Here is an 11,445-nt window from a genome sequence, read left to right as displayed (position 1 = left end):
CCAGCATCTGTCACCTGAGGCGAGTGCCTGCCTCTGCCTAATGGTAGAGCCCCGAAGGCAAATCAAAACTACTAAAATCAATTAAATACTGTAAAACCTGGAGCAGGATAAAAATTATATGCAGCTTGATTGTAGGAAAAACCTCAAAGCGGTTTACAAAAGATAAAACAGCAAAATTATAACTAAAAAACCTTTACAACCATAATTCCTAATATGCAGAAAGTTAAAACCACAATAAAATATATTAAAGCAAATTAAAACTGTCTAAACATCTGGGTAAGCGTATCCGGTGCTTTTTTTCTGAAAAAAAACGTTTAGGAGTATTCTCATTTTGACTCAAGAAAACCACCATTTTATAGTTCAAATCAGGGGAAAATACATACGCTTCAGGTTAAATACGCTTCAGGTTACAGACTCCACTAATCCAGAAATAGTACCTCGGGTACTATTTGCTTCAGGATGAGAACAGAAATCGTGCTCTGGTGGCGTGGCGCCAGCGGGAGGCCCCGTTAGCTAAAGTGGTGCTTCAGGTTAAGAACAGTTTAGGTTAAGAACGGACCTCCAGAATGAATTAAGTACGTAACTAGAGGTGCCACTGTAAATGGACAAAAGTACAAAGATTCACAAAATGTTTAGGGGTATGTGTACCCCTAGGGGACGCAGGTGGCACTGTGGGTTAAACCACAGAGCCTAGGACTTGCTGATCAGAAGGTCGGCGGTTCGAATCCCCACGATGGGATGAGCTCCTGTTGCTCAGCCCCAGCTCCTGCCAACCTAGCAGTTCGAAAGCTCGTCAAAGTGCAAGTAGATAAATAGGTACCACTCTGGTGGGAAGGTACATAAACGGCGTTTACATGTGCTGCTCTGGTTCGCCAGAAGTGGCTTAGTCATGCTGGCCACAGGACCTGGAAGCTGTACAGTGGCTCCCTTGGCCTATAGAGTGAGATGAGCACCGCAACCCCAGAGTCAGCCACGACTGGACCTAGTGGTCAGGGGTCCCTTTACCTTTACCTTATGTGTACCCCTGCATACTCCCAGAAAAAAACCACTGGGCATATCTAAATAGAATGTCTTCAGCAAGTGCCAAAAAGAATACAGTGAAGGCGCCAAACTGGTATCACTAGGCAGGGGGTTCTGAAGTGTTGGCGCTGCTACAATTATTTTCTACAATTCTGTCTTACCTCCAAGCAACTTGGGCAGACCCTGGGAAGTAGCTAGATCAGACTGAGAAGGAATGGCTTGGGCCAACTGTTAACTTCAAATGTTTAGCTTATTTTTTTATTTTCATCTGGTGGTATGAAAAGCTATGTTTGTGTAAGCCAGCACTAGCTACTAAGGAAGAGTAGCCACTCTCTTTTAGCTCTCTCATTGGCAACAGTTTCTCCTTACCCTGCCTTGAAAGTTGCACAAACACAAATCACTGGAGCAGGTATGGGTAACAAGGTGCATCATCCACAGATACTAGGAAGGGAATGTTCCAAAAATGCTGAAGGTATTTTGCTTTGCTCTCATTTTTCCATTAGACACAAGATTTGTAAACCTTTCCGGTAAAACTGATGTGCATTCCAGTGAAGGGTGTAAAATATCTTAAAGATTCATCATGATGTACACGTCTGTGTATGTAATCTAAGATTCCACCCACCCACCCAACGAAAATATATTTATGGATTACACCAAACAAATGCAAATAGAAGATAGAGACCTGTCCAGAAAAGGTATTCTTTGATTATACTATATGTATGCACTAAAGTGAAAAATGTTGCTAGGCAGGATGAGCTCATAGCAGAGGAAGAATGTGAACATTTGACAAGTAAGAAGGGTGCAATCAGGAACTTGATTAATTGCTTATTAGTAACACTGTTAAGAAATATGCAGCTCATGCATAAAATCTGACTGAGTCCATTGAAGCTTTAGTGAATGTGTCTAGGACTGCAGCCTTAATTACTAATAGCTGAGCTAGACCTCTAGCCTGAGGCTATGTATACATTACCAGTTTAAAATGCAGCAAGGATGTCTCCCCCTGCTGTGTTTCAAATTGCACTTGCCCATCGTTGTACGCAGGGGTGCCCACTTGAATACAATATCGGAGGGGGCAGGTAAGCCCCTCTTGCACAATGGATCACAAGGCACGGCACACACACACACCATTTGAATGGCAATGCCCATCAACCTTTTCTGGGGGGACTGGCCCCCTCAAATATTTTATGGAGAGGGAGGCTGAAGGGACATTGGCCCCTAGGAGTTGGCTCCTGTGGTTGTACATATCAGGACAGCTCAGTCGGTAGAGCATGGTACTCTTAATATCAGGTTCATGGGTCTGAGCCCCACATTGGGCAAAAGATTGGGTGTTCGACTAGATGACCCTCTTGGATCCTTCCAAGTCTATGATTCCAAGTCACCCTTTGTCTGTCCACACCAGTGGGAAGAAAGGGTGTGTAGATGTCTTTATATAGCTTGGGTTTCCAAATCATATTAAAACTGATTTGGGGGAAAACATGTCAAAATGCAGCATTTCTCAATGACGTACAGGATAGATGTGGGTCATGGCTAACATAATGTGCACATGGTTTCACAAACCAGTGGTGGGAGTGTGCTGCATGTAGAGTAAATGAGAGTGTGCACATAGCCTTAGTTTTGAATTCCAGGGGAAACAGGATAGCTTGTTGTAAGACTATGGTACCTTAAAGTCTGACAAATGTTTTGTAGCAAATTTATTGGACAATATTTTGTGTCCTGCTCATCAAACACAGGGAATCATATAAAACTGAGCTTTACTTGCACTGAGTTGCTGACCTGTGGATGACTCTCCTGCATTTATGGATTCAACCTTGCTTCCTGTCCATTTTTATGTGTGTCTCATATGCTGGTCAGATCCTAAAACACCAAAAGCAAATGATACGCTTTGCTACAGCTGCACTGGCTTCATAATGTGTCATATGTTTTGCATAGGAAGACAGGATGGAAATACACTAAATGTTCCTTAATTTATCCAAATGCAGTAGCACTTAATGTGATGAGAAATCAAACATGTTGCTTGCTGGGAATGTAAAAGCTGATATATAGTGATGACAACATTCTAGATCACTGCATGCATCTAACAAGGTGGACTCCAGATGACAAATGTTTATGCTGCAATAAACTCAGTCTTAATGTAGCGCAGAATTATTTATTGGGATTGCTAATTAGCAAGGACTGCATTAATTCTCTCTACCCACAGTTGTGTTTCAAGACGTAATAATAGTCCTGGAGATCAGAACTTAAATTATGTTGAATTATTTAACTGGTGTATCTTACTCTTAAACAAAATCCATACAGCCTTGAAATTTAAGTTGTTTCCAGACAAAGGGCTCCTAGCTCTCCTAAGTCACAGCTCTTCCACTGTAAGCAGAGCAGCAATTGACAGTCTACAGTAACAGGAATTATGTTACAGGGAACCAGGCAGAGGGCTTTCTCTGTAGTGGCACTTGCCCTGTTGAACACCCTCCCACCAGATTTCAAGGAAATAAACAACTACCTGGCTTTTAGAAGAGATCTGAAGGCAGCCCTGTTTAGGGAAGTTTTTAATGTTTGATGTTTTGGAAGCCACCCCAAATAGCTGAGGAGGCCCGGCCACATGGATGGGTATAAGTAATAAGTTGTTGTTGTTAACTTTTATTTCTGTGTCTACACCACTGTGTTTTGTCCAGACTAGTGGGTGTGGCAGAGCTGTGTGGGTTTGGAAAGGGCCATTCACTGAAGCAGAAAATTTTAAATAATTTTCATTCCCTCTTATCAAGCTTATTTTTAAAATCAATACCAGCCTATCCTGCAGCACAGAAGAAGGAGATTGGAATGGGGAGTTGAATATTTTTGGGCAAATTTAAATAAAACCAAAATGGGAGGAGGGGGTTGGAGAAGCTTCAGGAGCAAAAGGTTTCACTGAGAGGGCTGAATTAGTTAAATTAGTTGCAGCTGTGCAGCAATGGCATTCCAACACTTTCCATCTAGGGAAGGTGGAGAGCAAAAGCAAAAGGCTCTTACCAGTCACTAAATGGGCATTCCTGCCACTCCTTTCTATTTGTTTTCCATGATGAGTACCTGGCATATAGGAGAGACTCCTTTGCTTAACATAGGCAGAGAGAGGACCAAGTGGTAGAATGGGGGGTGGGGGGTGGAAGGCAAAATGGATTGATGTAGCCTATGGGCATGAGGGAAGTTACACTGCCCTGCATACTTATGTTGAGAGTCAGTTTAGAAATACTATTAAGCGAGAGAGACAGTATTCCGTAAAGTTCATCTCCCAACCCTAACTATGGAATATGTTTATTTGTACTGTCCTTATTTCCTAAGGCTGCAGTGTGCAATTAATTACATTATTATTACCATGGGACCAACCTTCCCGCCCAACAGTGGGGAGGGAAGTTCTCCCGCTTTCTCCTTCGCCGGGCCCGGTGAAACAGTTCGGCTTCCCGCGTCCCTTTGGTTTCCGCGGCAACCCCGGGCCGCGTTCTGTTTCCATGGCGACAAGAGGTACTCGGCGTCCCCGTTGTCTTAGCAACCGCGGCCGGGCCCCGCCGCGTGCGTCCTCCATTCCTGAAGGCAGCGGAGAAGGTTCCGCAGGGAGTCGCCGGCACTCCAGGCCTGCAAACTCTCTCTCCAGGGAGCGGGTTTCCGACCCGCGGGTGTACCGTTCCCTCTTACTTTGCAAGTCCCGAGAAGAGCCGCTCGGCCTCTCTGGCTGCTCCTTGCCCTGGTCTTTGAGCAATGAGCGAGAGCAGCGAGGAGAAGCCAAGTCTGAGGCTGGAAGCTGCAATCCAGGTTGGTGAGTGAGTGGCTCGCTTTCTCATACTTCTCCCGCGGCTAAGTTCAGAGCAAGTAATTAAAACGCACTGCCTCCGCCCCCTCGCACATGATGCTCCCGCTATGCAGCGCGGAACTGACGAGCCAGAAAAGGATAGAATTGCATTCCCTTCGAAGGGTGGGGGTTGGGGGGCAGAAGCCAGGTTTCCAACTTCGGAAGTAAAATGGCGAAATAAAAAATATTTCGCGTCTGCTTCCCTTTCATGTCGCGGATCTGGACAATATTTAGTTTCTGGATGTCTACAGAGAAGATGATATGGATTAAAACCTCTGTGATCTCTTGATACGATGTGCAAATATGGGTAGCAGTGTTGGGCAGCGGGGTTCAGGTCATATTGCCAACCCGTGAAACTCAGAACAGAAATCCCAGAATCAGAGTTGGAAGGAAGGGACCCTGAGGATCATCTAGTCCAACCCCCTGCAATACTCATTGAGTGACCTCGGGCCAGTCACTGTTTCTCAAACTAACCTAGTACCTGCCTCACAGTGTGGTTGTGAGAATAGTATCAGAGGAAAGGTCATTACAGTGTGTTACAGCTTCGCTTGCAAATGGTCGCGGGTTTGCTCTCCAACGTCTCCGCCTGGGGTGGGGGCAATACTGTCGTGAAAACCCAGAGACCTGCTGCTGGTCAGTACAGAGGGTACCAACTGGGATTGACTTGGTATGAGGCAGCATTCTGTGTTCATGGGAGTAGGTTGAGTACTTTATTACAACTGGGCTATAAAGTAATTGTGCCAGCAAAGTTTAAAGGTAAAGGTAAAGGGACCCCTGACCATTAGGTCCAGTCGTGGCCGACTCTGGGGTTGTGGCGCTCATCTCACTTTATTAGCCGAGGGAGCCAGCGTACAGCTTCCAGATCATGTGGCCAGCATGACTTAGCCGCTTCTGGCGAAACAGAGCAGCGCACGGAAACGCCGTTTACCTTCCCGCCGGAGCGGTACCTATTTATCTACTTGCACTTTGGCGTGCTTTCGAACTGCTAGGTTGGCAGGAGCAGGGACCGAGCAACGGGAGCGCACCCCGTCACGGGGATTCGAACCACTGACCTTCTGATCGGCAATCCTAGGCTCTGTGGTTTAACCCACAGCTCCACCTGCGTCCCTGCCAGCAAAGTTTATCAAGCATTAAATCAGACAGGACTTCTATAAACCGTGGAACCATACAGAGACTGGTTTTGCAGCACGACCCAGAAGCAGCCAGGTTAGCAGAGTAGCCTTTTTTGTCTCATCTCAATCCCTTAGCATTCTAAGGAGAGCTGTTATATGTTTGTTTGAGTGTACATTTTGCTGCAAGTAGAATTTCTCTTAAGATTTTGAAAATATGGCATATTAAAACCTATGTTTGAAGTTTTTCTGTGTTTGGTTTCTGCTCTGTTCTTCATGGCATCCGTGGATGACTGTGGCATCCAGGGCTAGTGGACTGTTGTCTTACCTGGGCTGAAGTTGTTTTGTGACAAATGTAGTTGTTGCCATTTTAAGTGACAGTAGAGGGCAGTAAGGTTTCAGAAATGAGAGTAAGGAACAAACAACTAGGATAGAGGATGTGTGAGCGTAACCCAACAGGAAAATAGATTTACAGCCCTATCCTACGCATTCACTCCGAAGTCTTGTTGAGTTTAATGAGACTTATTCCCAAGGAAGTAGTCATAGGGCTGCAGTGGTAAACTGGACTTAATTCTTTGCAAACATCTATTGATTTCAGAGCAGTTGTTCACTGGATTGAATTCCAATGGGGGAGCACAGAACTAGCCTACCATAAAACTTTCAATATTGTAATGTTTTGATGCTTCTGTACAGCCTTTTTCCACCCCAGCCATGCTCTCCTATCTGTCCCAGCTAGATGGGAGTTATAGTCCTAAACATCTGGAAGTCACCAGGTTGGCATAGGAAGGGCTGGCATAATCTTTCATGGGCCAGGGTCTACGTAGTTGTGTCTTTATGGTAATAAAGGTAAAGGGACCTCTTACCATTAGGTCCATTCGTGACCAACTCTGGGGTTGCGGTGCTCATCTCGCTTTATTGGCCGAGGGAGCTGGCTTACAGCTTCCGGGTCATGTGGCCAGCATGACTAAGCCGCTTCTGGCAAACCAGAGCAGCACACAGAAACGCCGTTTGCCTTCCCACTGGAATAGTACCTATTTATCTACTTGCACTTTCAAACTGCTAGGTTGGCAGGAGCAGGGTCCGAGCAATGGGAGCTCACCCCGTCATGGGGATTCGAACCGCCGACCTTCTGATCGGCAAGTCCTAGGCTCTGCGGTTTAACCCATAGCACCACCTGCGTCCCAGGGTCTACTTAGTTGTGTCTTTATGGTAGCATGATACTTTGTTGTTTTTGTTAAAACAGACTAACATGGCCACCCCTTCTATAAATCATAAGTGTAGAAAGTAGCCTGGCACAAACCACTCTAGGAGAGGGATGGTAAATTGCCATGAAGTAGGAACCAGGGAAAGAGATTGTGACTGGCTCAAGGGCTTCATGTGAGGTTGCACTGTCTTACAGAGTAAAGCCAATCATCTCATTCTCTTATACTTATCACTTCACGTCTGTAAATTGGAATAGTACAAGGATTTCCAACAAGAAGGCAATCTTCTTCGCATTTTCTTATTTAGCATGAAGTGGAAGAGGTCCAGTACCTGCTCTCCTGCATTTAGTGTTTTCATTCATTAAGTTTAAGTAGCTTTGTTTTGAGCCTTTCTTGTGCTGTGTGTGTTAACGTCTGTGTAATGTGAAAGGGCATTCTGCTCTTTGTGGGTTTTCCATTCACAATGCCCAACCTGGTTAGAGCAAGAGCTTCATGCCCCCAAATACCCTTCATATAGGAAAACGTGAACAGCTTTCCTACAGTTGGCTTTTCCACATTGCGCTTCATGGATTTTTGAGCATTGCTTGAAATGAGATGGAATTGATGCTGTTGAAATGATCACACTTGTCCTTTGCCCTGCGGCATGAGCTACAAGTGGATTGTCAACTTACTACAGGCCTTGACACCTTTCAGGAGACCATTTTGTACTTGCATTGCATGTTGGTGATTTGTGTTTCGCTACTCTTCTTTGTGAATGGGCAAAGTCAGCTAACATGCAGATGCCTCACCAATGGCTGCTCTTTCCACAGCTGCCACAGCTGTGCTGACATCACCAGCTGCAGAGGGAGTAGCTATCTCCATGGGTCCTATTCAGAGACTCCATGCTACAGCTGCAACTCATTACCCAGGCAAAGTGTTTTAATCAATGCCTTTGCTGATTGGTGGCCTGAATGTTACAACTCTGCTGAACTGGAATTTCTGCTAGTCTTGCAGTTTTCATACTCACATGTGACATCTGTTGTTTTAAAAAGGCCAAGATGCTTAAATTGTTTAGGGGAGAATGGATAAGTTGTTGAAGGGACAAGATCACTTTACAAAAGCATATTCCCCTCGGGTTTTTTTTTAACCCATTATTAGCAGTCCTAGGTATAGCATAAAACCTACATACCACCCAGTAGAACATTGGTGAGACATCTATGATCCTCCAAATGTGGTTAGACTACAAGCCCCAACTCCTCTGACCATTGTCCATGCTGGCTGGGACTGATGGGAACTGGAGTCCAACAGCTCAAAGGTTTCCCACCACTGTAGCAGAGCCTAATCTAACTGAAACGATCAGGGATTTGGCTCTTTGCTCCTAGTCTTCATCAGGCAGCATATGTTATGTCTGAGCAAATCTCGGTGTCTTTGTATGTTTCTCTGTGTGATTTCCATTTGCATTTGTCTGATATGCCATGTGTGGTCTGTGCAGTGATCTGATTTTTTTTAAATAGGAATTTGTTATTGCAAAATAGTATCATTTGTATTTGAGTTTTAGAAGTAGAATGTTTTCAATCTCTAAAAATGGTTGTAAAAGGTAAAGGGACCCCTGACCATTAGGTCCAGTCATGACCGACTCTGGGGTTGCGGCGCTCATCTTGCTTTATTGGCCAAGAGAGCCAGCGTACAGCTTCCGGGTCATGTGGCCAGCATGACGAAGCCACTTCTGGCGAACCAGAGCAGCGCACAGAAATGCAGTTTGCCTTCCCACTGGAGTGGTACCTATTTATCCACTTGCACTTTGATGTGCTTTCAAACTGCTAGGTTGGCAGGAGCAGGGTCCGAGCAATGGCAGCTCACCCCGTCACGGGGATTCAAACTGCCGACCTTCTGATTGGCAAGTCCTAGGCTCTGTGGCTCTTCTTGGACTTCATTGTGATTTAGTATGCCCAAGGTTAATTGCTTAAGTTGTAGCTGCGAGGGCCAGTTCTCATCTATTTTTGTGGATAGACATATTGCTTTAACTGCACACAACTGGTCCTTCAGATGCTTATGCAATATACTTGCTATTTTCTTTTCTTCCCTCTACAAACTAGGCTGCCCACCAAAATGCTTGGGTAATTATAGTGCTGTGCCAAAATAGTCTCTCATGTTTTTCCCCCAACCAAAATTATTGAAAAGGAGAGGTTTTTTTGGTAAAATTCTTGGGGGTGGGGTGCAGGTCTTTTTTTGCCATGCTTACTTTACTTTTGAGGTGGCTAATTTATGCTTGGTGGGTGACCTTTTTTCCCCATTCTACAAAACATCTCCTCAGTGGTCTGCCCTTTGCCCTCTGCCACTTATTCAATCAAAGCCCAGGGGAAGAAATCATGAGGTAACTCCTCCTATGGGATTTTTTCAAATAAGGAAGTGCAGCCAGCCAATGGGGTTGCAGAGATCCCTGAGGAAGGTTTACAGGAAAGAAAAGATCACATACTACCCTTGGCCACCTTGCAGAAATAATAATATGAGAGCTCCAAATCTCTCCTGCATCCACAGTGGTGCTTTGGTTCTCAAACTTAATCCATTCTGGAAGTCCGTCCCAAAACCAAAGTGTTCCAAAACCAAGGTGCACTTTCCCATAGAAAGTAATGCAAAATGGATCAATCCGTTCCATACTTAACATGAATTTAACATGAATTTTACTTTCTCACGAGACCATTAGTCCATAAAATGAAAGCAATAAGCAATGTACTGCAGTCACACAATCAATCAGTAGCTGAATTGGGTTCCACACAGTCACAAAAACAAAAAAGAGCCGCAAAACAAAAACGCAAAATAAATAGCAAAAACAGACAGACCTCAGCGCAACACTCAAAATGGAAGTGTGGCACTCAAAATGCAAGCGTAACACTCAAAACGGAGCACGTTCGACTTCCAAAAAGAAGTTCACAAACTTCGAGGTTTGCAGCGTTTGGGTCCAAGTTGTTTGAGTACTAAGGTGTTTGAGAACCAAGGTACCACTGTACTTGGTTATAGTAGTAGTACTCAGGGTACACCTGCCCCAGTATCCCTTGGTACATTTCTTTTTACTTCAGTTGGTTTTGGTATTAATGTTTATGTGTTTTCCACATGTATACACTTTCTCATCTTGTAGTCTTGAGTAGTTTAGGAAAAATATAATTTATGCAGTCTCAAGCATACAGGAACACATGTGCACGTACACACACACACACACACACATTTTCTGCAAGGGGAGACAGGAATTTAACTTTTGAGATACAGTACTAATTTTGATCTGGCTGAAGTTGTACATGATCCAAAAATCTCCCCCTACTGAGAGATCAACTGAAAATATTATGGAGATGTGCATGTGAGTGGCTTGCATTTAAAAAAAAGGGGGGGGGAGGAGGATCCAATATTGATGGAGGAGAAATTATGAAGAACTTTGTGAGACATTTGTCAAAATATAAGCAAGAGATTTTACAGGATGGTTTTGCTGGCTTTATCTTTATAACATTAAGTGTATGTGTTTTGTGGGGGGATTCTGGGAAGTGGAGCACCGTACTTTTCAGATACAATTGGAAACAAGATTTGGAATGAAGTGCAGATTGCAGCAGCCTCCTTATTTCAATGAGATTTGTTCGTAATTGATGAGGTACAGACGATAGAGGGCATTGTTGCTGTATTTTCTGTACAAAGTTTTAGCTCTGTTGGCATGGCAACAACTGTTTTTTTGTTTATTATTATGCTTCACATCTTCATGCAATATGTCTTTCTTGTTCTGTGAGCACAAGGGAGCCCCAGTAATGACTGGGCCCAGCAATAAAACATTGAGAAGATAAGCAGGCAAGCGAATTAGCCACCTGTGTGGGTTTGACAACAGGGTGAGAAGGACAAAAGAGTAAAGATGTTCCCACCCGACTCCAATTCAAAATCACCTCAGAATCAAACTTTACAACCACCTAATAGGCGTAAGCCCTGGTGGCTTCTAGCACAAATTAAGTTCAGATCTCAGATCTGCCCATTATTTACATGCACTGTACATTTGTGAATAGCATCAGCCATGAGAAAAAAATACCCTCCAACATTTTGCAGATGGAAATAGGGTGTCAGAATACCATTCTCAGTATCTTTAGTACTGTATTAGTTTTAAATGGTGCTAGCAGTTCTAGTAGCATCAGCAACAAAACATAAGATCCAAGAGTAGGGCTGTAATTCCTGATGTCATTTCACTTAGTTCATTTCCTACAAAATTATTATGCTCATCTTGCATCGTGGCTCTATCTCTTTCATAATTTTGATGCTCTTTTATCCTTGCGTGCTTCACCTGCATAAGATT

General features: G+C 44.1%; 1 protein-coding gene across 5 annotated transcripts in view; it reads left to right on the top strand.

Moving 5' to 3' along the window:
• The first annotated feature begins 4,570 nt into the window (after window positions 1–4,570).
• Window positions 4,571–11,445, top strand: part of CROCC2 (ciliary rootlet coiled-coil, rootletin family member 2) — a 91,645-nt gene continuing 84,770 nt past the window's right edge. For 2 of the 5 annotated variants that reach the window (XM_079977409.1, XM_079977408.1), the window contains exon 1: window positions 4,571–4,797. In XM_079977409.1, coding sequence (XP_079833535.1) covers window positions 4,744–4,797 — 54 coding nt within the window. In that variant the 5' untranslated portion in view covers window positions 4,571–4,743. Of the gene's footprint in view, window positions 4,802–11,445 lie in introns of all 5 variants that reach the window. The other 3 variants (XM_079977412.1, XM_079977410.1, XM_079977411.1) reach the window with 2 other exon arrangements.

Source organism: Podarcis cretensis (assembly GCF_951804945.1).
Source record: "Podarcis cretensis genome assembly, chromosome: 5".
NCBI lineage: Eukaryota > Metazoa > Chordata > Lepidosauria > Squamata > Lacertidae > Podarcis > Podarcis cretensis.
Note: the sequence above shows the minus strand (reverse complement) of the source record. Positions and strands in the feature narration are given on the sequence as shown.